A 24,155-nucleotide genomic window follows, 5' to 3' on the forward strand; every position below is an offset into this window, starting at 1 on the left:
GTTAAAGTTCTTGACAAAATAACAATGTGGAATTCATAGTTGGTGCTTAATAACCATTTGAGCACACACCATTACAATCCTGAAAGAGTCCTAAAACTTTTTTTTTTTTTGAGTCCTAAAACTTTAGCATGAGTAAAATTTATTTTCTTCTTCATTGGACTATATAAAAAGCATTTCGCTGGAGAGGATTTTTGGTCTATTTGCGTAATTCAAGTAGGGACACCCTCTTCACTTGAACAGATTTGGGATCGATGGTTTTGGACACAAGTTGATTCTCAAGGTAAATATGAATCATTAAAAAAGTTTTCCTTACATCTTTTTCTGCAGTCTAGATATTGTAAACCATCACTCGCACATCTTTAGAGCTATATCTTTTCTCATCAAGTCGCAATCATATAAACTAATTTCCACCTTGTTTATGCCTGAAGCAAGGCAAAAGTGATTTAAAAAAGCATATATAAGATAGCAAAACCAAGTTGTTATTTGTAGCGTAAGTGTAGAAGAGGTACAATAAAAACATTATTTGGAAAAGGTGTACAATAATAGCTTATTACCATGGTATAATTATAGAAATTTCAGCTCCAGCTTTGGGAACAAATTTTTAAAATTTTATCTTCGGAGTAAATTTGTGAAGAGAATATAAGCAACATGAAAGGGTTACAGAGTTTGTATCTCTTTATGCACAAAAGTATGCATAGGGTCCAACAAATCAAATTGTTGGAATTTGCCAGTATAAGTAATAGATGCTGTGAGCCTCCCAGTTTTCATGATGGTAAGCAGCCAGATGGCTCCAGTCATCTTTGCTAAAACACAGGTGCCAAGTCTCTGTGGGCAGTTTCATTTTCATGCGTGTCTTTGGAGCCAGGTTCTTTGCTGGTGCGTGCCAGGCTCCATTCCACTGTCCCCTTGATGGTGAGGCTCAGCATAAGTGGAGACTGGGGTTGCAAAAAAAGGGAGTTTCTGGCTTTAGTTCCCAGCAAACAGCACGTTGACATGTTGAATAGAGGAGAGAGAAGCTGTTGGGGAAAATTAGTTTTTAGCACCTGAGTTTTGGAGCAGCTGCTGACCTCTTGTACTTACTTTAGGGGCAAGCCACGGTATCAGTGAGCTACATACCGATCAGAAGCTAAAGAATGTGAACACTATTTTGAGTTTACTTTGCATTACCAACCTCTGTCAGTTCTCACTGATCTGGAATTTCAGTAGGTCCTTGCTTGGGCCTAGATAAACGGCTGCCAGTTGTCTAGCCTGTTTCATTTCCTTTAGCTATGCTTGCAAGAATATTGGCTCTTTAAGCAGGTCACTTGGTTTTCAAAATAAATAGGAGTTGAAACTTGGTCATTATGATAATATACAATATGATAATATCATATGTTTCCAAATGCCTCCCTTTTGACAAAAGCAATTTTGGAATAATCTCAACTGGTTCATTTCCCTTTATCATTTTTCTTAGTGTAATAAAAACTTACAAAGAAGTTCAATTATGGGAAACAATTAAAAATTCAGATTGCAAAGAGAAGACATGAGATTTGACTCAAACAGGTGCTGGCACAGATGGCCGCTCACAAGTGCTGACTTTATTTACAGCATTTAAACACAGACAGATAAATTGACAAAAATGTTTCTAAATTTTATAATGTGCTGAATACCCAAATTTAGCCGTAAACTTACATTAACTTGTAAATGTTTCAATTTAAAACCTGACCTCCCAAGTCACCACTAGCTTTAAGAAGATCATTTGTCTGGCCTGTCATTTGCACACTTCTGTGAATTGATTATTTAATCTTTGCTGTTGGTTGGATATGCTTTGTTTATTGCCTTGATCATTTAATGACTGTCTTTGTTATTAAGGGGGGGGGAAACTCTCTCATGTTAAATTGTATGTAGGCTGATGGTTAGATATTTCCAGCCTCATTGTCCTTCCTTGAAGGATAATTATGCTACCTATTTCTTACTAGCCTTGGGGTGAGAGGCATTTGATGAGAATAGCAAAATAGATGACACAAAACCCAAATGAAACTGTCTTCAGGCCAAAGCTAATGATGCTCTGCCATTGATGAAAACTATCTGGGAGAACCATAGTATATTTTCAGCCTATATCGTTCTGTCTTAGATGTGGTCTACGATTTGGCATGGGTGCACCAAATATTAAAGTCATGATAACATGAGTATTAAAGGGTATCAAAAAGTGAGGACTAATATGCATTTCTAAATTGGTTTGTATTAAGGTACTGATTTATCTATATTCCATTCTCGTTTCTGAAGGGCTGAAAGACTATAGGCAAAGGCAATTGAAACCAGTTCTACATTCATCAAGGAAAATATTTCGAAAGTAGAAGTATGAAATGTTGCTTTCTGTATTTGTGCACAGGATCCATAGAAGGGTCTGTTGGGTAGATCATAAGAAGGCCCCTTATAATATGACACCTGCTCCCCATGATTCACAAAACGGTGTAACTTCCCTGTGTCTGCTTATGTGGTGCAAAATTATTAACAGTCTTGCTCTTACATCTTGAGATTAGTGTTCATTGTGTGAATCCTCTGGCTACAGTCCATGTTTTATGTATTAGAACTGCAGGGCAGATCCTCCCTTGGTACTTGGGGGAACTATAATGATTGAATGTAGTTTTTTTTAAGGCTTTTAAATTCTGTGTTGGGATTTGTTCCATCAAAGGATGCAGGGTCATGGGAGGTGATGTGTGTCAATGTAATATGTCATTATTTTCCTTTAACCCACTTACGTGATTTGCTTTAGTATTTGTTTTCTTCTTAATTAATGCTTCCATCCTCATCCTTGCTGTGGCTGCTCATGTGTCCTCCTCCTCCTCCTCCTGTCTTCTGCTTCTGACACTAAAGCCCGCAGCCCGCTTGAGAACTCAGTGCCCTGCCTAGCAACCCCCAGCTTGGACGATGACCCCCGAGTGCGGCGCACTCCCAGCGTGGGATGGCTAAGTAAGTCAATGATTGGGGAAAGGGCGAGGATGGCGGCGGTGGTGGGCAGTGGGAGGGCAGGACGACTGGGGTTCTCATTACTGAGTGGAGGGCATCCTCAAGAATTCCTGAAAGGATAAGGCTTACTGACTCCTAAACTCACAATTACTGATTCATTCCTTCTCCTACCAAACAGTAGAATAATAATGTATTCTCTGGGTGACCTGCCATTCTGAATGTAACTTCAGTACCTTGTCAGGCTGTGGAAAGAGTCTGAGACGAAGGGCTAGGCCTGGCACTGGCAGCACTCCCTCCATGGAGTACTTCTCAGAATGTGGTTTCCTCATGAGTGTAATGATTCTGGACCTTCTTACTTCAGAGGATTCTGAGGAAGATACTTGAGATGAGATCTTTGAAGTTGATTTGAAAGCATTCAGGTGTTGGGTAAGAGGAAGAACTTGTTAATGGTATAAAAACAAAACAACACAAAATAAAATGCCTGTTATATGCTAGACAGGAAGGAGGTGCTATGGACAATGAAAAAAATAGCATATGATAGAATCTTTATTCTTTAAAATAAAAAGCTTTGTTAAAGAGACAGGATTTAAATGCCTAAAACACAAAGAACATGCACAAAAAACTACATGGACTTTCCCCTACTATTTCCAAATTTGATTATGTGTGACGTACATTTTTTTAGTTGTCAAGAAACCCACCCATGACATTCAGCTTTTAAGTGGTTATTATTACCTTTCTTATAATAAACCTATTGATTTAATTAAGCTTTTTACTAGTTCAGTATGAGGAAATTTTACTTTCCTAAGAAGATGTCTTTCTCTCATGACTAAATGGAATTTTTAGTTCATCCTGAAATGGTGTTCACTCTGCTACATTCTTCCAGAGCTTTCCAGAGTCAATTTGACCTTTTAAGAAACTGTATTAGTAATCTCTGTGTCCAGTAGGGACATAAACACACCCTGTATTTAGAGATGAATAAGTGAGTCTTTGCCTTCAGGGGGCTTTTTCCCCTCTAATGAGGGCGACAGGACACAATGGATAATAATTGTACAAAATACTAAGTGAAATGATTGAAAACACACACACACACACACAAATAGGATTATGGGAACATGTGATCTGCTTGTCTTGGGAGCTGTGATGGTAGAAGAGACTTTTGGAAGAGATGATTTTTGAGCTAACTCTTAAAGGAAAAGTAGGAGTTTGGTGGTGGGAGAATTGGAGAAAGGATCCTTTATTGAATGATTAACTTTATAATGGTTTCTGGTAAAGTAGATCTAATTTTACTTGACTAATAATAGATATTGCAAGCATTTATTCATTCCTTTTCAAGTACAAACACTGAGCTTAGTATTTTATGTAATACATTTTTAATTTTCTGAACAATCCTGTGAAATGGCTATTGATATTATCCAAATGGTACAGATGAAGAAATGGGGCTTAGAGAGCTTTAGTAACTTGTCCAAATCACACAGCTTCTAAGTGTCTAGGGCAGGACTTGAACTTTATCATATGGTAGTTTTATCTATAACTTTCATGGGTAATGTCTTATTGAAATGACAGCATAGGAAATTCACATGGTTAGATTGCCAAAAAGATCTGCTAACCCCACAATGAAACCCTGACATCCATATGATTCTCTCTGCAAGATCATACATTCCTTCTAATAAATTCTTTTTTCTCAGTGATGCCTCTTGGGGAAAAAATAAATTCAGGTCAGAAGTTTAGTTGTTGGGGTTTGGAGTCAGCCAGGATTGGGTTTGAATCCCACATCTGCCTCTTATTGGTCTGCAGACTTTGGGCAAGTTACTTCTCTACTATAAATTTGGGTTTATTGACTATAAAATTAAGTTAATCTTACCCACATAGCATTGTTGTAAGAATTAAATTAGAAATGTGTAAAATGTTTAGCCTATTACTCAACACTTAATAAGTCCCTCATTACTCTTATTAGCAAAGCATTTAAAGGCATGCTCAGAAATTATAGTTGTTCTTATCCTCTGCAAGTTTTATTTATTACGTGTCAGACATCTAGACACTGAAGTATTGTTGTGGATAAAGCATCAAGAAAGTTGAGCAAAATGTTCAGTTTGTTGATGATGATGGAGATCTAGTAATTATTTGGAAATCAACCTAATACCACACCTTAGGTCAATCCTTCTAAGAAAATACATTTTAATTATGAGAGAAGATTTTTATCATTGTCTATTTATGTGATATATTCTCTCCTTAAACAAATAGCTTTGATATATAGTCTCAGTCACCTTCTCCAGGGTTCCCTATTATCTACTACAACAATTCAATGAATTTAATATACACATATTAAATAATGCAGGTGTACAAAGTAATGTTAAGTTTTGCTGGTTTTAACCTACCTATCCATCCTAATTTCATCTTTTTTTTCAATATGAATCTCTAGTCTAATCAGCTTGTCTTTTTTCTTTTGCTTTATATTGTGATCCTACTTCTGTGCCTTAGCTGATTTATCTGCCCTTCCAAGAATGCCTTTTCAAGTATGCCTATCCAGAACTATTCAGTAAGGTCTGAGTGAAATTCTATCCCCTTTATAAAATAGTTCTAGTAAACACAGATTTTTCAGTTCTTAAAGTTCTACATTTCCTATTGTCTGTGCCTCACAATTGAAGACTTACTACATATTGTTTATGTTGTCCTCTGATGCTTCATTGTTTGTACTTTTTAATTGCTACCACATTATAAAGCTCCGTTATGGCAGGGGCTATATTTCATGCTTTTGTGAGACCTCCAGGTGCAGCGCAGCTACTTGAAACAAGGGAGTTGTACAGTAAACAATTATTAATCCTTGACACATCAGCTTTTCATTAAAAGCAACCAATAGCCCATCTTGGTCACAGTAAACGATTAACCACAAGTGAATGTTGTTTACCTGCAAAAACTGTTTCCCCGTATTTCTGCTCATCCTGATCTGATGTATTTGATTACCACTTTATTCTAATAGTTAATGTGTAATTGTTTTTCAAAATCACTGCCAAAAATATCGGATAAAACAGGTTTGTGAACAAGGCTCCAATAATTTAATTTTTAAGTATTAGCAAGATATTTTTGGGCTTAGTGTAACTTGCAGTCACTAACTACCTTTAAAAGGCTACATTTAAACTTGCTTGTGGGGAGAGTAAGCTCTCATCATTTTTACATTGTGTGCTTCTTATCTTAGTTGTCACCTGAGACAGATGTGAGCTTACAGCTCTTATCCATTTCAAATGCTGCCAAGGTATTGAATTAGAAGTTGGAACAAAACCAAAAATGATTTCCTCTTACAGATCTCACCGGCAGGTCTGAAACCAGGCCAGGCCACTGAGAACAAAAGAGAAGCTTTCACCTGTACTTTTCAGGACAAACTGAAGCCCACCTAAATGCTTTGCCACTATTAGGAGCAGACCCTATCTTGGTAGATCTAGAATGGCTTTTCTCTCTAGCGCTTAGCTGTGAATTCTGTTTGATGTTTAATAGTTGTCATCCTCTGAGCCCTTAGAAATCACTTGTGTCCTTTTCTAGTTACTGGCAATTGTGATCAGCTCTTCAGACTCTTGAGGCCTGAACTTCAAAGAAGAAAGTGAGGTTTAGGGTTTTTTCCCTACCGTCTTCTGCACAATCCAGCGTCTGTCTTCACTTTGCTTTGCGTTGTGTCCATCTGTCAGGTTGGTAAATCTACCAGGCAGGGACCTCCTGGTACAGTTCAGTGTTTTGTTTTGTAAGTACTTATCTAGTGTTTGATGTTATTTCTATCCTAAGTAATAATATTAGATAATACTGTTTCTTTTTCTTTTTTTAATGAAAACATAGTGGTGTAACTGTAGATTCTTGTTTCATCTTACAACCATGTTACATAGTTAACATTAGAATTTAAAGCACTAAATTGTAAGTGGGGTTTTTTTTTTTTGCCTTAAAAAGAAAAACTTTTTTTATTTCCTTTTGGGCATTTCTGGAATTAAGCAATTCAGAGTCTTTCAATTGTTGGAAAGTTTACTGACTAAATAAAAATGATAATTTTTTGTGGCACTAAAGTTTTCTTAAAAGCTTTTAGGATTTCTTTAGGAAAGTGGTGAACCCAGAGAGTTCATTTTAATAAGTTTAGGTCAACAACTGCTCACTGAGCTCTTACTTTTCCAGTTTCATAGTCCAATTGAAGTAGATGAGGGAAGTTCACAGGTAACGACGAATGAGAGAGGCAATGTAAGCGCAGCCAGAAGAGGACGAGGGCAGACCTGTTTGTCTACTCTCTGAAAATGTTTATGAAAAGGATAGCGGAACATAAAAAGAAAATCAAGAAAATAATTCTTCTTAGAGGAGACAGACTTTTCAAAGGGCCTTAAAGATAAGTTGTAATTCCATAAATGAAAACTGGGGGAAAAGCAGGTGAGACACTGAAAGATCGGCGATGTTAGTCTGAGAGAAAAATATGAAAAAGCACCCAAGTTGTTGAGAAAGTATAAAGAGTTTGTGTGAGGTAAAGTGAGTTGATTAGCAGATGTGGCATGAGAATGGAACTTATAGGTGTTAAGGTGGCAAAGGAATTGGATCGTTTTGTGGAAGGTCTCTTTTTAGCAGGTAGGTAGAACGGTCAGAACTGTGTATTAAGGAAATTAATCTGCCAGGGATTCTTTGAACGGAATAGAATGAGGAGATGCTTAAGGTAGGGAAAGAGTTAGGAAGTGATTACACTGGACCAGATGGAGAGAATGAGGATCTGGGCTAAGATTGTGACTGTGGAAACGGAAAGGAGGGGATAATGCAAGAAATGTTACAGAAATGGCATCTGCAGGACTTGGCAACTGGTCAGATGTTAGGGGAGGAAAAGGAAGGAATCCAGGATGCCTCAGGTTTTGAGTTTGAAACCATTTGTAGAAAAAGGTGATGGCATTTACAAGCAGGACAGTTCAGATTTCTGCACCTATTATGCATGCTGTGGTCATCTTTGAAGATAATATTTCACTAAGAGATTTTTAGATGATTTATCATGGGCCAAGACACTCTTATATTTCTGCTTTGTTATCACATTCTCACCTTAGTTTTTCAGATCCATCTAAACCTAACTTAGGGGTGGAGAATTACCAGTACACACACAGTACAGCTCTTTTTATGGCCTAGTGAATTTACAGCATTTTCATCTTGATTCCAAGTATTTTACCTTCCAGCCCTCTGTTCCTGTCTTCAGCAGGTTCAAAACCTGGGCTTGTTCTTGACTGTAAATTATTTGAGCTATTTATTGTACCATTCTTACATACATTTTTGGCCTTTTTAAAGGCAAAATGAAATCCAAGAACAATTTTCAAAATTCCCTTAGACTATAGCTTTTCATAGTCATAAATTTCAGAAGACTGTAGGAAATAAAATCTTTTGGCAACCTGATGTCTACTTTTCAGAAAACTTATGCTATCCAAGAATGTTACAATATTCTTCAAATGCAGACAGTCCTAACCATTTAAAATAATTAAAAGGGGGAGTTAGTTACTCTTTATCCTGAGCTTCTGAAAGAGGCCTCATTAGTTATTTTATTGATGTCTAATACTGTATTTATAATGAGCTAAAGTATATGCTGATTCTAGAAGTCTATAAATAGAATCCAAGTGAAGGAAAAATAAGAACTTAGAAATTCTGTTATGTGTCAGAGCACTGGAGAGTTGGAGGAGATTTCAAGAGGCGCAGATTTGGAAAAACTTTGACAATCTGCTGGAATTATAAAAGAGAGTTTTTCCCCCAGCAAGTAGGGTTTAGGATTTGTGAACATTCTGACTTGTGCTTGGCAAATTGGGGATATATGGATTGTGCTCATATTCACACTCTTCCTCTCATCACCAGATCTTTCCCTTTTCCTGAGCTTCCTGTTTCTTACCATCTTCTCCCTTCGTTCAGACTTGGAACCCTCGAGTCATCTTTGACTCTTTCTTCCCCGCTACCCTGAGTGAACCACTACATCTCTTAAATATTACCTATGTACTGTTGCTTGCCTCTGTGTCCTTTCCAGTCCTACTGTCACTGCTTTTGTTCAGGTCCTATTTCCTCTTGCTTAATCTAATTCAATAGCCTGTTATCCGGTGTCACTGTTTATAGTTGGACACATGCAATTGCATCCAACACTTTGCTTTCCAGTTGATCTTATACTTGGTGGATGAATTACCTCCTCATGTGGAAATGGTCAATGGCAGCTCTGCATCTCAAACAACATCCAAACCCCTGGGCCTAGCATTCAAGGCCCATTGCACACTGACCTAGAGTTGAGTAAGTAGCATTTCATGCTACTGTATTTCCCTTTATCTATACTATATTTGAACAGCTACGTACCATTACTTCAATTTGCTGAGTGTCTTTGCCCTGGACATTCTTTCTACTTGGAATACTCTCCTTCCTCCAGAGACTTTTCTATCGAAATTCTGCCCATCCGTCAAGGCCTACATTCTCCTTGAAACCTTCCCAACGTGAGGTACTCTGTACTGACCTTGACCTCAGGAAGCACCTTTTTTGAGACTCCTCATATGACATTTATCTCATTCTGCTTTGTGTTATACTGTGTGAGTACTTATGCTATTGCCTGTACTCGCTATACATTTCTTAAGGTCAGGATCCGAGTCTAATTCATTTAGGTACCCTCTATTGCAGGGATGGACAAACTATGGCCCATGGATCAAATCTCAGCTGATGCCTGGTTTCGTAAATAAATTTTTACTGGAAAATAGCCATAGTCACTAGTTTATGTATTGTCTATTGCTGCATCATGCTACAATGGTAGAGTTACGTAGTTGCAACAGTGATCGTATGGCCCACAAAGCCTAAAATATTTACTAGCCGCCCCTTTACAGAAAGTCTTCTGACACTTACACTATAGTACTGGTTCTCAAAGTGAGGGCTGGGGAGGCTTGGGTATCCCTGAGGTTCTTTCAGAGGGTCTGAAAGGTCTTAGGGTTTTCTTTATATCATTCAGCCAAAATAACGTGTCTCAACAGATTGAGTGCAGAAGCAGACATGAGAATCCAGCAGTATTTCATTAAGCCATACGTTAAAGAGATTTGTAAAAATGTGAAACAATGCCATCCTTTCTGCCATTTTTTGTTTTGAAAAACAGTTATTTTTCATAAAAAACATTATGTTAATATGTAATGGGTTTATTAATGTTATTTAAAATTAATAGATGAATTGTTTTAAACTTTAGTTTTCATTTCTAATATGGTAAAGATTAAGAGATATAACCCAGATAAACACTTAATTTTTAAATATATAAAGGTATCCTGAGACCAAAAAGTTTAACAACTCCTGCTTCATTGTGTCTAGTAGAGTGCCTTATACATAGCAATAATGTTGAATGAATGAGTAACAGGACCAAATGATTAAAATTTAAAATTAAAGCGCAGTGGTAATAATTGAAAGTATTGAAAAGGAAGTATAGGAGCCATTGCGAAATGATGTCTATGTTTGTGACTTTGTTTGTGACTTTGATCCCCTCTTTGCCTCCAGAGAACATTGATGAGGCATCGTGGAATGAGGGTGTCAGAAGAATAGCTGGTCTTCCTGACCTTCAGTCTTTGCTGCTTTTATGACAACTAGTAGTCAAGATGGGCCGGATTGTACTATAGTGACAACTAACTCCAAACATGTCAGTTACTGAACACCACAGTTTCTTACTCATACTAATACTACATGTTTAATGTGGCACTTCAGGGAGCTCTGCTCACCATTATTAGTCAGGATCTAGGCTCACGGAAGCTTTCTCTTAATAGATGCTTCCACGGTCCCTGAAGCCGTGGAGAAGGGACAGTGACTCACAGGCTGCCTCTTCTGCACGGCCATGACATGTTACTTTCACTGACATTTCATTCTCCGTAGTGAGTCATATGTCCACACCTAACTGCAGAGAATTATTATCCTGCTGTGTCCTCAGAAGGTAGCAATTCAGAAATATTGGGTACATAGTACTAATGACAACCGCCCAGTCATAACAGAAAGTGTAGCCTTGACTTTAGAATGTGTGCTTCTTGGCAGTGCTGAGAGCAGTGTGAAGTTATGTAAGGGTAGTGTACACAAAACAGTCTCCTTCTGCATACTCTTGTAGATAGAGGAGAGGCCCTTTCTCATAGTTAGGGAGGGCTGGGGTTACCAGGTCAAGGTCTACTGAAGAACCCCTGGGCCTGTGGTTTTACAGGGGACTTCTGAGGTAGACCTGATTAATTTGAAGCTGGTGGAGGGTCTTTCATGCAGATATATAGTAAACCACTCTTATTAGACCAAACAATGTCTGGATTTAATTCTTGGAGACAACTTAAGATCTAACTACTTGAATTAGTATGTCTGTACACATGTGAGTGAAGAGACTGGAGGAAAAGCAAATGTAATATTCTAGCTGCAGATACCAATTTTTAAGTTAATAATGAAATTTCTTCTTGGCAGCAAACAGTAGACTTTTACCTTGATGAAAATTGCTAGCAGAATCTTCAGAAATACGGCTTTTCCTTCTGTGGTAAACTGAATGTTTATGGTGTTTAGAGATTTTCTGGTAATTCAGGTCCCAAATTTGCTCCTCTTAATGCATCTTTTATCTCAGTAGCTCCTCATCCATCCCTTGTCAGGCCAAAGGCCCCTGTCTTGTCGTCTCAGACTTCTCCTTGTCCTTCCTCTACCATACTCCTCTGCTGTTTCCCTTCCTATTCGTTCATGCCCTTCTCTGACTCTCCATTATAGCTGTTCTACTTCATATCCTCATTATCTCTTGTGAAAACTATCTCAGTATCCTTCTGTTTCCCCAGACTTTATTCTTATCCCTGTAACTTCATCCATTGCAACTGATAAAAGGACCTATCTGAAGTCACACATGCAAAGATATCTTCTTCTGCTCAGTAACCTTGAGTAACCTATCCTTTATGTGCTCCAGCCCAAGCTCTCTAGCCTTGCTGATTTTTAGAGGACCAAGTACAGTTTTCTAACCTGTGAAATGCTCCTTGACTTGGTCTCTGTTTAACTCTCTAATCATCTCTTGACATTTCCACTCTGGTACTACAAGCTCCCGTAATATTTGGATTCCCATGTACTTAGATTCCTTTCAATCTCTATTCCAGTTTCTCCCACTTGACCTGACTAAATTTAACCTACCCTTGAAGCTCTTATTTCTTCCAGTAGAGTGTTTTCATCTCTCTGTTCTCCCACCCTTAACACCAGACTGCTTCTCCCTCATTTCTGGTCTCATACCTCTGGCCCTTGCTTTATCGTCACACCACGGTACAAGTATATTTTCTTCAGTGTTGGCAAAGTGCTCGAAGAAGAGTTTGAAACACATCTCATTCATCTTTTAATCCCCATCGCCAAGCACAATGTCACTCACTTAGTCGATGTTCACTAAATCTTGGACTGGACAAATTCATCCACCTGAATCTTGCCGTGGGTAAATTATTTGTTACCCAGGCATTCTCAGTCACACTTGTATCTCCTTTAAACCTGAGAAAAAGAAACCCCCTGTGAAAGAAGAATTGGGAGATGAGAATGAGTGGAGAAATAAAGGAGGACCTCAGCAAAAGAAAAGGAGAGCCTTAGGTAGTCTAGGGAAACAGAAATAGCTCCAAAAATTTTATTGTCTTGGAAAATGAAAATGATTGAAGGAAAAAAGGACAGCCAAAGATCCAGGTAACTATCAAAGTATATGAGTAAAGCTCTGGCCAAAAGCTGAAGGCATCCTAGTACATGGAGCAAAGAGAATGGAGAAGACATCCTTCTAGAGAGAGCTGGAAGTGTGCAGAGGCCAAACCACGACGTCAAACATGTATGCCAATGAGTCCTCACAGAGACTATTCTTTTCTTTTGAAGACCATTCTCTACCCTTTTGAGACTTCCGCTGTCCCATACTTCTGGATAATCTACCTAAGCTCAATTTCCTTGACTCCGTTCTCTCCTGTTTTTGAGTTTTCTGTCTACTCTGTGGGCTTTTCCCATGACTCAATGTTAGGTCTGAGACAGCTTAATGTCAAATACACAAGGTTCACCTCTTCTAATTCTTTTTAAATTTCAACCAATGAAAGCAAAATGCTCTAACCATGGAGACTCCCATTCTAATAATACTGCACTGGATATTTAATTCTTTTTATACTCTAAAGTAGACAGTTTAACCTAGGTCCTAAGGACAGAGATGCTGAGCCAAACCCCCAGCCAGTGTACAATGGACGTTAACGTGACTGAGGAATAAATCACTGTTGTTTTGAGCCATAAGAATCTGAGATTGTTCTTTTATTGTAACCTTGCCTGGGTGGCAGGGAGAGTCTTTGAGGTCACCCAGTAAGTGGGAGTGATGACACGGTTCCTTTTTACTTCTCTTTTTGCTTCTCATTCTCTCCGCCCTCAGGTCTCCCTACTTCCAACCGCAGGTAGCGCTCTTGTCTGCTAACAAGAGGTGTGGACACTGATGCCTCAGAGCTTTATTGTCTCTCAAGTCAGAAAATGAAATTCCTGGTGTGTCTCAATGAGAGGCAACAAGTCAGCATTCAGAAGTGTAATCTTTTGGGATGGTTCTGTTGTCTAAAACCCATTCTTATCAACCCCAGGAAACATCTGGAGGACACTGTTATGGGCCCGATCAGTTTTTGCCTCAGGAAGAGCCATAAGTTGTGATGGGTTCGGCAAGTAGTAACCATGGTTACAAATCAAAGAACAGTCTTGTTAGGTGAATGTAGCAGAGAGATTGATATTGGCGTCCTTTTCAAGGAGGAAGAACAGGATAAATCCAATTATAATGACAAGTTTTTACTTCAATAAATGTCTTGCTTTAAAAATCAATTTTTCTAGCACACACTTAAGCTGGGGCCTGGATTTTCGGAATTGTTGTAGGTGTCAAGGTGAAATCATTTCTTCAATTTCTGTAGGACATCTTTGAATGATTTTTGTGTGACTTTCTAGAGAAGTGCCTAGAGCCTGAAAGAAAGTGACACTTCCTTTCACTAGCTAATGACTGAAGCTATGTAAGTTACTATTATTAGTAATTATGGCGGTGATAGTTGTGACTGTTCTCTTCTGTAAGAATGATTATTTATCCCCTTCGACTGGGAGTATCTCTTCCCCTTTAGTAGTGATAATTATGCTATACCCAGTTAAAGTGATAGAGTTTTTTGGGTGTTATATTAATTCATGCGAATTGTTCATTCATTCATTCTCTTAAATATTTTTAAGTGCCAGTCTTTGGCCAGTGTGCAGCTGGAGCTGGGAAAATACAATGAACAAGGCAGACACAGTGCACACCTTCAGGGACCTTCTGGTTAGACTTGTTTTTACCAAGGGGAGAGTGATGTTTGTGATAAGCTGGTTCTCCTGAGCAAAGTGGGAAATGCTTGTACAGAGAGTGCGTCACCTCTGAAGGGGGAATGAGAACCTAGAGACCATCTAGGAGGTGATCAGATCATGAGAGATCTGACTTGGACTAAGGAGTCCTGATTAGAGGAATCGAAGAAAGGACAGCTTAGTTGGTTCATGAGAACTGGCTTAATACAAACATGTAGAGGAAAATCGACTTTGCTGCTTTAGAGAACAGAACCAGGCCCTATGCGTGAACATTTTAGAGGAGAAGATACTGATTTGAGACTCCTGATGTTTTAGATAGGGATTTGAATGTAATTTTTATTTTCATGGTTCATGAACTTCAGTGATTTTCCAAAAGAATCAGTGACCTGATCAAGGTTGGGGTTGGTAAAGCGCATTTAGCAAGGGATGTAGTGCCATCCCTTCTGGAGGAGGATGCAGGCTTTTCCCATTTATCCAGGGGCGTTTGTTTACCCGCTTCTTAGGAGGACATGAGGGCTGCAGGGACCAACTCCCCAGTGCTAGAGAATAGTAAACGGTAAAGCAAAGGCCTCTACTTAAGCCTGCGAACAATGAGGATATGCATTATTTCTAAGAAGTTATGTCTATTTAAATGAAAGCTGGTTCTTTCTGAGCATGTGTGTGCTTTGGTTGGCACATTCTGTCTTTTGGTCCATCCACATGCTATTATTTACCTGTGAAATTGGGGTGTTGTACTACATGTAAGAATGAGCTTCATTACAATGAAATTGATTGTCTCATTAAGTGGCAAGTTACCTGTCATCAAAAGTATATATAAGAGATTGGCTCTGTCTGATGTTATAGGAGAAAAACTGCTTGGGAAAGAACTTGGTTATGATCGCTAGGTGTCCTTTGATTCTGTGATTCTGTGAGGCATATCTGTAATAACATATTCAACCTTCTAGGGTATTCACCCTATGGGGCGCTTAAACTCATCCTGCTCCAGAGGTAATGTATACTGTGAGGAAATTCTAATAGTCCTGTACTGGAGGAATTTCTGAAGCTAACGTTTTGATACTGATTCAGGTTATTATTGATATGAGCTTCTTATTCTGTGGTGTGTTTTTTTGTCTTTTGTCTTTTGTTTTTTGTTTTGTTTTACCCCACTTCATCAGAAAATAGATCTGGTTCAGCAGAAAATAGATTTTCTAGGAAGTACCTTTGCCCACTGATTTAAGCAATCTTTAAATAGCATTACTAGACTCATTCTTGGTGTCTCTGCATCTTCTGGTGTTTTTTTTTTTGGTTTTTTTTTGGTTGTTTCAGGCTTCATATATTTTACCATTTGCTCTTTTTCCCACCCAATTCACCCTCCATACCACTTCAGTTCTAAACATGGAAAGGCATATATTGCCCTCAAATCAGTGATAGGTGCTAGAATGAACTAAGACCACAGTTTCTCCTCAGAAAACAGTAGAGGTTATATAAGGAACTTTCTGTCTCCACAATGTAACACACGTAAGTAAGCTAGGTACATACTGCATAGGTTTCTCAAGTAAATAATTACTAAGGACCTCTGTGCTCAGTGAGACATCCAACACTTTTGCTAGACACTCTCTAACTTTCGTTTGCCAGAAGTCACCGCATACCCTCTGTGTGATGATAAACAGCTACATTTAGGCTTCAGTCCTCATTTCTTGATTTGGCTCTGATGATTTCAACCCCTAGTTGCAATTTCTCATTTCTCTGAGCTCATCTCCTTAGGCTGGAAAATTACAAGTGGTGGGACCCTACCATGGCAAATGTTCACAGTTTCCTGAGGATCTTGAATTCAGAGGGGATTTACATGTATGTGGTTGCAGGCCTGAGGGAAGGAGAAACAAACCAAAAAACCCAAATGCATGTTTTTTGACTCACTGGGCAGGACTCTTGCTCATGTGTTTTCTTGCTTAATCCTTTCAGCAATCGTATACAAGATTATTAGTCCCTTTTATAGTCTTTTCTTACTTTAGCTTTGTCTTCTTCCCATTACACCATTTATATTATAAATAAATATATAAATTTATATATTTATATCATCTCACCTGAGAGAGGTGAGATGCAAACCACCGCCCTGTATCCACCTATCTCCCCACCAGTCAGAAAGATGATGGCCATGGCAGTGGGTGTCATGCTGGTCTGTGTCATGGAGCTGAAGACCCTGACCGTTGGGATTTCTTAGAACTCGATAGATGACTAGATGTGAGTTCGGAGTAGGATAGTATCGACACGAAACTGCAAGCATCTCAATCCAGCTTGGACTTTTCAATAAGAAGGAAATCCTGGGCCCATCTTAATTTTGATCAGGATTCCCCAGAGGAACTCTAGGATCACTTCAGGCCTCAAAGCTATTACACTACTTCGAACCTAGATGTCACTTTGCCTCATTTGTATAATAAACCTCTCCAAGATGGAGAACATGAGAGTCTGAGCAAGTGTACACCAGGAAAGGTGCTGCACCCCACCTTTGCTCCTCTCCCTCAGACTTAGGGTGCTTACATGTGGAGAGTTTTCAGGGCTAGTTGGGGCATCCAGGCATTCTGGGCCCAAAGGTGTGTCCTTCTTTCCTGGAGGCTGCCCTCTGAGTTGTGGGTGACCTGTGATCATGGATTACCCAATGTCTACTGACTAATTGGATGTGCGTCAGCAAGCCCATGAAGAATTACTGCATGAGGAAGCCAATTTAAGTGGCTTTTTTCCAGGTCACATTTTGTGAGCCATAAATCAAGAGCAGTGAGGAGGGGCCACATTTGTAACTGGAGACACCGAGAATGTGTCTATCACTCCTTCAAAGTGTTATATCTATGTCTCTATATTTATTTGGCTGCAGATGTAGGACTATGTCAAATGGCTTGCTTTTCTGCACGTGCTTTTTTCCTTTTTTTTTTTTTTTTGCATATACTTTTAGGTTTTTTAGGTATAGGGTTTTTGTTGACAAAAGCTATATACGTGAATCTTTGATAATTCAGACAGAGCCTTCAGGAAAAATTTCCTTTGCTATAATTTAAAATACAATGTAAGTATTATTTCATGGAGCATGTAAAACTACTTACAAATTGATTTTACACTCGTTTAAATTTTGACCTCAATGTTTATATTAAAATTTGATTTAATTAAATCTCCCAAGGTTGTCTGTTAGTCAGTAATATTTCAATTTAATCTCAGGTACTTAGAAATAATAAAAGAAGACTTAACTAACATTTATCATATGACAAATATACATATGTAATGTATTTTTATTAAAGTATTATGTATAAATGTTATGAAACTGAAAAGCACAGAAGGATTGCTAATGAAAAACAAACTCCTTTCCTTTATCATCCCTGCTCCCAGGTCTGCCCTTGTTACTTTTGACTCTTTAAATTGTTTCCAATTTTTTTCTTTTAGTTTTATCATGAATATCTTTATAACTCTATATAATAAGCTTATCTTGCTAGTTTTGGCAGGATCTTTTGACTTTTTACCTTGAAGGAAAGGGTATTAGCTTCCCTACCCTTTCTTGCCCCTCTCTTTGCTACTTTCACTCCCTGGCTTCTGTCATTGGTACTTGCATTTATTGTCAATGCTGGTTAGATTTACATTCTCGTCTCCATATATAAATGCAATCTGTTCTTTTTCTTATCAGTTGTTTCTGAAGTCGAAATCTATAAAGAACATTTATATTATTATGACGGTATGAATTTAGTTTACTCTAAGGCTATATAATGGGTTATAATTCCATTTTCTCTGTTATACGTTTTTTTTTTTTAACCTGGAGTTTTAAATTGTATGTTTTAGAATTGCGTTTTGTTACTGTATTCCCAAGCTCTTTCCCAAAGATGTGAGTAAAACGGTATAGATACCTCCATCTTTCAGATCCATCCTTTCTTGTCGTCTTCCCTCTCCCCTACACCATCATCCTTGCTCCATAAGTCACCGTTGCTCTGAGTTAGCACAATCTAGACCTGCTGCTGTTCTGGCATTTCCTTTCATTGCTCTCCTGAGTTGGAGACCATTTCTCTCTTTTTTTTGTGTGTAGTTTATTACTTCATTTTGCTAAATCACATTTCAAGTAACTTTTAATGGAAGGACAGATAGAGATTGACAATTATTAGGTTTTTTGGTTTTTAATGCCCTAAAAGTTTTTTTTATTTATTTTTTTCACACTTGATCGATTGCTTGGATGAGTATATGATTCTAGGTTGAAAATAATTTTTTCCCCAAAACTTTGAAAGCATAGTTCCATTCTCTACTACCATTCTGTGTTGCGTAAGAGAATTGCAAAATCTAATTCTTATTTCTTTTCCTCTCTAAATAGAAAATCTTAGGATGTTCTCTTCATTCTTGGTATTGTGAAGTTTCACAATGATTCATCTACGTACAGGGTTGGATTTTTCTGTGTGTATGTGTGGTTTGTTTCTTTGTTTATTGTTCCCTAGGGACCCTTAGTGATTTGAAGAAACATGTCCTTTAGCTCTAGTATATTCTCTTTAATAATGTTCTCTTCCCCAATTACGTGTTCTGACTTAGTAAGACTCCTAATAGTCAGATATTGGCCTTCCTGGATTGAGCCTTTGTTCTCCTCGTCTTTTCTTTCATACTTTCTGGCTCTTTGTCTCCCTCTACCCTACTTTTTTTGGAATGTTTTTTTAATTTTATTTTCTAACCCTTATATTGTTTTATTTTATTAATTTTGATTTACAATCATGTAGTCTTTAAGTGTAATTGTAACTCTAAAACATTTTCCTCGTTCTGTTTTTCATAACATCCTGTCCCTGTTTTATGGATGCAATATCTTCTTAAATCTCTCTGCAAACTAGTAAGAGTCTTATTTAAATTTTCTAAATAATACTTATTTATTGCAATTGTTTATTTTTTGTTGTTTTGGTGTATGTTTTAGTCTTTGGCTTTCTCTCTTATATATCTGATGATTCTCAATTGTCCATTTATATATAAGAAAGATTATTTATTTTTGGGTGAGTAGGAAATGTTATCTTGAGGTGTCCCCTAAATTCTAGAATTCAGAACATTTTGTTCAGAGGTACGAACACCTGCACAAATTATCCTGGTCTTTTCTGAACACCTCTTTAGTGAAGAGCCCTGCTGTGTAAATGCATTGGCTGCTGAACATTCTGCCCATTGGGGTGGTATTAAACTTGATGTGCATAGACTTTGCATAAACATCTCTTTCAGCCTCCATTATAGTTGGCCTCTTCCAGTGTGGAGCTTCTTTAAGTTTTGCAGGGAAGATCTATTCGTATTTGACTGTATGCCGCTGCACTATTATCAGTTATTTTAATTGATTCAGTTATTTTAATTGATGTGGATATATATATATATATATATATATATATATATATGTATGTATTGAGAATATATATATATATATGCACACATACACATGTATATATATACACGTATGTATATATACATACACACATACACACACATATATACATATATACACATATATACATATACATAATTTTTTTAAAGTTTTTTTTGCTCTGTCATTTTAAATGTTTATAGGAAGGGACAGGGATAAACTCATTTGCTTAGTCATATGCTAAGTTGAATTGGTAGCCTTTGTGAATTATTTTAAATGTAGACACTTTGTCAATTCAGAAAATTTCTCCATTAATATGAATTAGCACAATTTTACTATACCTTGGATCTGATATCTACATATAGATACAAGAGAGTAGGCCCAACTAATAAAATCAGACACTGCTACATGTACTTGGAGTGATTAACTTGGCTTAGGGGCATTTAGTAAAATCACTTTGGGTCAATGCCTATTTGCAGAGAAGGCAGTGAGATGTTTATTTGCTGCTGTCATAAGCTGCCATTGGTCTTTCCCAAATATCCTTTCATTAGATAGCATAGGCTTGTAGATGGTATGTTCTTTTTCTATTTTTGTGAGATAAGGTCACAAATTATTTTATATACTTCCACCGATATTCTTGGACAGAATAAAATCTTGTGCGTGTGTGTGTGTGTGTGTGTGTGTGTGTGTGTGTGAGACAGAGAAAGAACTATTGTAGGATCACAAATTCTATATGTAATCACAAGGACCATAGATGTGTTGAAGTACTTTATGGGACTTTCCTATTTAGTAAGTTTTCCAGTCCTTGTTTGTTTCTGAATGTTTCCTCAGCTGAGTAGAGATTTTTTCAATGTCTTTTTTATGTGTCTCTGTGCAGAAAAAGAATGAAATGATGCTTTAAAAAAAAAAAAAAAAAATTGAACTGTCTACTTTAGAGTATAATAAGAAGTATCCAATGCAATGTTATTAGAATGGGAGTCTCCATGGTTAGAACATTTTGCTTTTGCTGGTTGAAATTTAAAAAGAATTAAAAGAGACGAATCTTGTGTATTTGACATTCAGATGTCTAAGACCTAACATGGGAAAAGCCCAGATTATCCAGAGGCATGGGACAGCAGAAGTCTCAAAAAGGGTAGAGAATGGTCTTCAAAAGAACAGAATAGTCTCTGTGAGGACTCATTGGCATACATGTTTGACGTCGTGGTTTGGCCTCTGCACACTTCCAGCTCTCTCTAGAAGGATGTCTTCTCCATTCTCTTTGCTCCATATACTAGGATGCCTTCAGCTTTTGGCCAGAGCTTTGCTCACATACTTTGATAGTTACCTGGATCTTTGGCTGTCCGTTTTTCCTCAGATCATTTTCATAGCCCAAGCCAATCAACTTCTTGGAGCTATTTCTGTTTCCCTAGACTACCTAAGGCTCTCCTTTTCTTTTGCTGAGGTTTTTTGTTTTGTTTTTGTTTTTGGTTTTTTTTTCCACTTCTCTCATTCTCACCTCCCAATTCTTCTTTCACAGGGGGTTTCTTTTTCTCACCTCTATTGCCTCTTACTTCTGTTCCACTACTGACTGACAGGCTTTTAGCCAATTTGGCAGAGTCTTTCCATTCTGTTAGTTCTGGGCCAGCTACAAACTTCCTTATTTACTCTAAGGCTTTCCAAGTTTGAAGGCTCCTGGAGTGTGCACACAACATCTCCCTCCATAGGAAATGGACTTTGAACAGTAGTGTTTGTAGTAGTAACTGGAAATGGAGGTAAAATGATACCCACTTGCTATTATTAATTCATTCACAAATATTTATTAAGTGCCATTAGTGCCAAGCTCAGAGTCTATAACTGTGAACAAGACAAACCAAGATCCTTGGAGTTGACATTATGTCATAAACAAATAAACAACAAAAATTCTCGAAATGAAACAAAACAATTACAATTGAAATGAGTAAAAATATTCAAACTGAATTTGTCTTAGTTACAAAATTACTTCAAAGGGCTACTTCTGATATTTTTAACTTTCCTTAGTCTAATATTTACCTTTTAAATATTTCTGTATTTTATTTGGAGATGGGGAATAAGAGTGGGTTGGAATTTTTAATGTCATGCTTATTTTATTATTAGTTTTGGTGAGGACAGCTGGATATTCTGTTGCCATGGAAGACTAGGAAACTGCTCTGACAAAATCCAAGCTTATCTTTTAGCTATTCCCTCTAGACTTTCTCAGTCAAACTTACTGTGAGTATCCCGAATGAGTTCCTCGCCTTGTCTCGTTATTTTCCTGCTTTAGTGGTTGAAATGAAAAGAAGCTGCAGTTGGAGTAACCTGAAATGTGGAAAACCAGTATGGAAATAATGAAAACTTGGCTGTATGATCATTGTGGAATTTTACAAACACTTGGCTGTAACTATGAACTAGGACGTTCAGAAGCATGTGATGTTATTGCTTTTATAATTACATTGCTGTTGCTTGTAGCATCTTTTCTTCTTTGACACAAAGCTGTGGTTTGGGGTTGCTGTTTAATCTCAGTGGCAAACAGAGTAGCTGAGTTCAATGTTTCCATCCCTATTTTTTCTTTATGAAAATGAAAAAAAAATCAAAGATATGTAAATTCTATTTTTGGAATTTACAAAATTGGAATGGTCTTTAAAAGAAAAGAATTGTCTCTATGATGGCACAGCTAAAATTGGAAGCCAAGAACATTTCTACCTTAAACATTTTTAGTAATATTATATTTCACATAATTGCCATGGAAATATAATATATTCATTGTAGTTATACATTAAAGTTTCTCTTCATTAGAAATGATGAAGTTTATGTGTTTATTTATGTAAATAACATAGAGACCAGTTTTTGTTTCAGGCTGTAGGATTGGTATTAAGAGATCCAGATTTAAATTGTGTTTTTACCACTTGCTGTGTGACCATGAACTTAACCTCTTTGAGGTTACCTCTTTACACATACCACTTTATGTGTAAAGTGGTAATAATAATACTAACCTCAAAATGTGTATATGAGATGTAAGATAATGTAAGTTAAATACATAGTACTCAAAGAGGTTTGTTGGCCCTTAATCTTAGATATAGACATTTTCCAGTAGATGTGTTATGTCAACAAAGAAGGGGAAAAGAATATCAGTGAGTCAGTCGGGGATAGAACACATTAGCATGAATTACTCTGAAACTATATTTATTAATAGTTTTGTGGTCCTAAGCAGTTCAAATCATACCCATGGCTCTGAATTTTCTGACCTTAAGGTACAGATTCATTTAAATGTCCATTATATGTAAGTTACTGTAGTTATTTTTATGTTAAAATATTATTTAATTATTATTAAGAATAAAAAACCTGGTTTATTTCATAGCCCATGTGATCTTTGTTTCAGCTTGTTCCTAGATTCTCTATTAGCTTGTTATAAAGGTATGAGATGTGTGTGTGTGGGTCAGTTTGTGTCATTACATTACATACATAGTTACGTTTTTATCTGATATGTACACATTTAAATATTCTCTTCCTATCCTGTATGTTCCCCTTACCCCTTTTTAATTGTTTCTAACAGATACAGTTACAAAGGACTTTATGAATTGCTACATGTGTGCTAAAGAATAGCAGTGATTTTCAAACTTAGTACAGAATTCAATTAATTTTTATAGAAGACAGTATGTACCTGCCAAGTGGGTACTTTGAAAATGAAATTGTTTTTGATTGTGTGAAACTGCTTGAAAATGTGATTCTCCAAAGCGCTCTTTTTCTTATGGCAAGAAAACAGTGATATGGAAATTAATTATAATTATGCACTCGAGGCTGGTTCTTCTTTTTCTTCTTTTTTAAAAATCGAAGCTTAAAAAAACTAAGGTTTCTCTGCACCGAGAGCAATTATAAGACATTTGTATGCCTTGGATTTTAGATGGAAAGGGTTTACTGGTGGCGGCTTTGAGTAAAGGAATCGCCACTTGCACGAGAAGTAGCATACGTTAGGGTATCCTTGTAACACACCTTTTCGGTATAAGGTGACATTTTCCTCTACTACCCCCACTCACTCAGGATTGCAGTATAATGAGTTTGTATTATAGACCAAAACTCTAAACAGAAAGCACCTATTTATTCTGACAATGTGTCTTATTGAATGTCAGGAGCAAAATATCCACAACAGAATGTTGTTAGGAACCTGTTGTGTAACAGCTTCCTGGGTTCGCTAAAATGCCACATGCACATTTCTGATTCCCAGGTATAATCTGGTTTGTAATCTCTTTTGGCTCTTGTGTTTGTCTTTTTGAATTGGGTGATATGTTTCTCGAAAAGCCTGATTAAACAATGAGTTTCCAAAACAAAGTTATTTATTTGTATGATACTATAGGTGAAGATTTAGAAGAAAAGCCAAGTATGGTCATTTTTGTGTACTTATGTGGCTAATTTAACGATTTGCTTGCAATACGACAGTTTGGAGCAGTGGCTTAGAGGAGAGCAAGGTTATCAGAACTACTCCTCTGGCCACTTAAGCTTGTATATATACCTTTCAACTCAGATTTTGACCGGGACACCCTCCGGTTAAGGTAACTGGTTTATTTCTAGCAGTGGTTCTTAAACTTCAGCATGCTTAAGAATCACT

General features: G+C 37.2%; 1 protein-coding gene across 8 annotated transcripts in view; it reads left to right on the plus strand.

The window, feature by feature from the left end:
- The window catches only part of SLC4A4 (solute carrier family 4 member 4), a 343,883-nt gene that overhangs the window by 173,946 nt on the left and 145,782 nt on the right, over positions 1-24,155 (plus strand). For 4 of the 8 annotated variants that reach the window (XM_019757100.3, XM_088791346.1, XM_074324475.2 and 1 more), the window contains one exon: positions 2,857-2,952. The exons of the other annotated variants lie outside the window; for them this stretch is intronic. In XM_019757100.3, coding sequence (XP_019612659.2) covers positions 2,857-2,952 — 96 coding nt within the window. The remainder of the gene's footprint in view (positions 1-2,856; positions 2,953-24,155) is intronic. 8 annotated transcript variants of the gene reach the window in all.

This window comes from Rhinolophus sinicus, chromosome 1 (assembly GCF_057876585.1).
Source record: "Rhinolophus sinicus isolate RSI-liver-muscle chromosome 1, RSI-T2T, whole genome shotgun sequence".
In the NCBI taxonomy this organism is placed as follows: domain Eukaryota; kingdom Metazoa; phylum Chordata; class Mammalia; order Chiroptera; family Rhinolophidae; genus Rhinolophus; species Rhinolophus sinicus.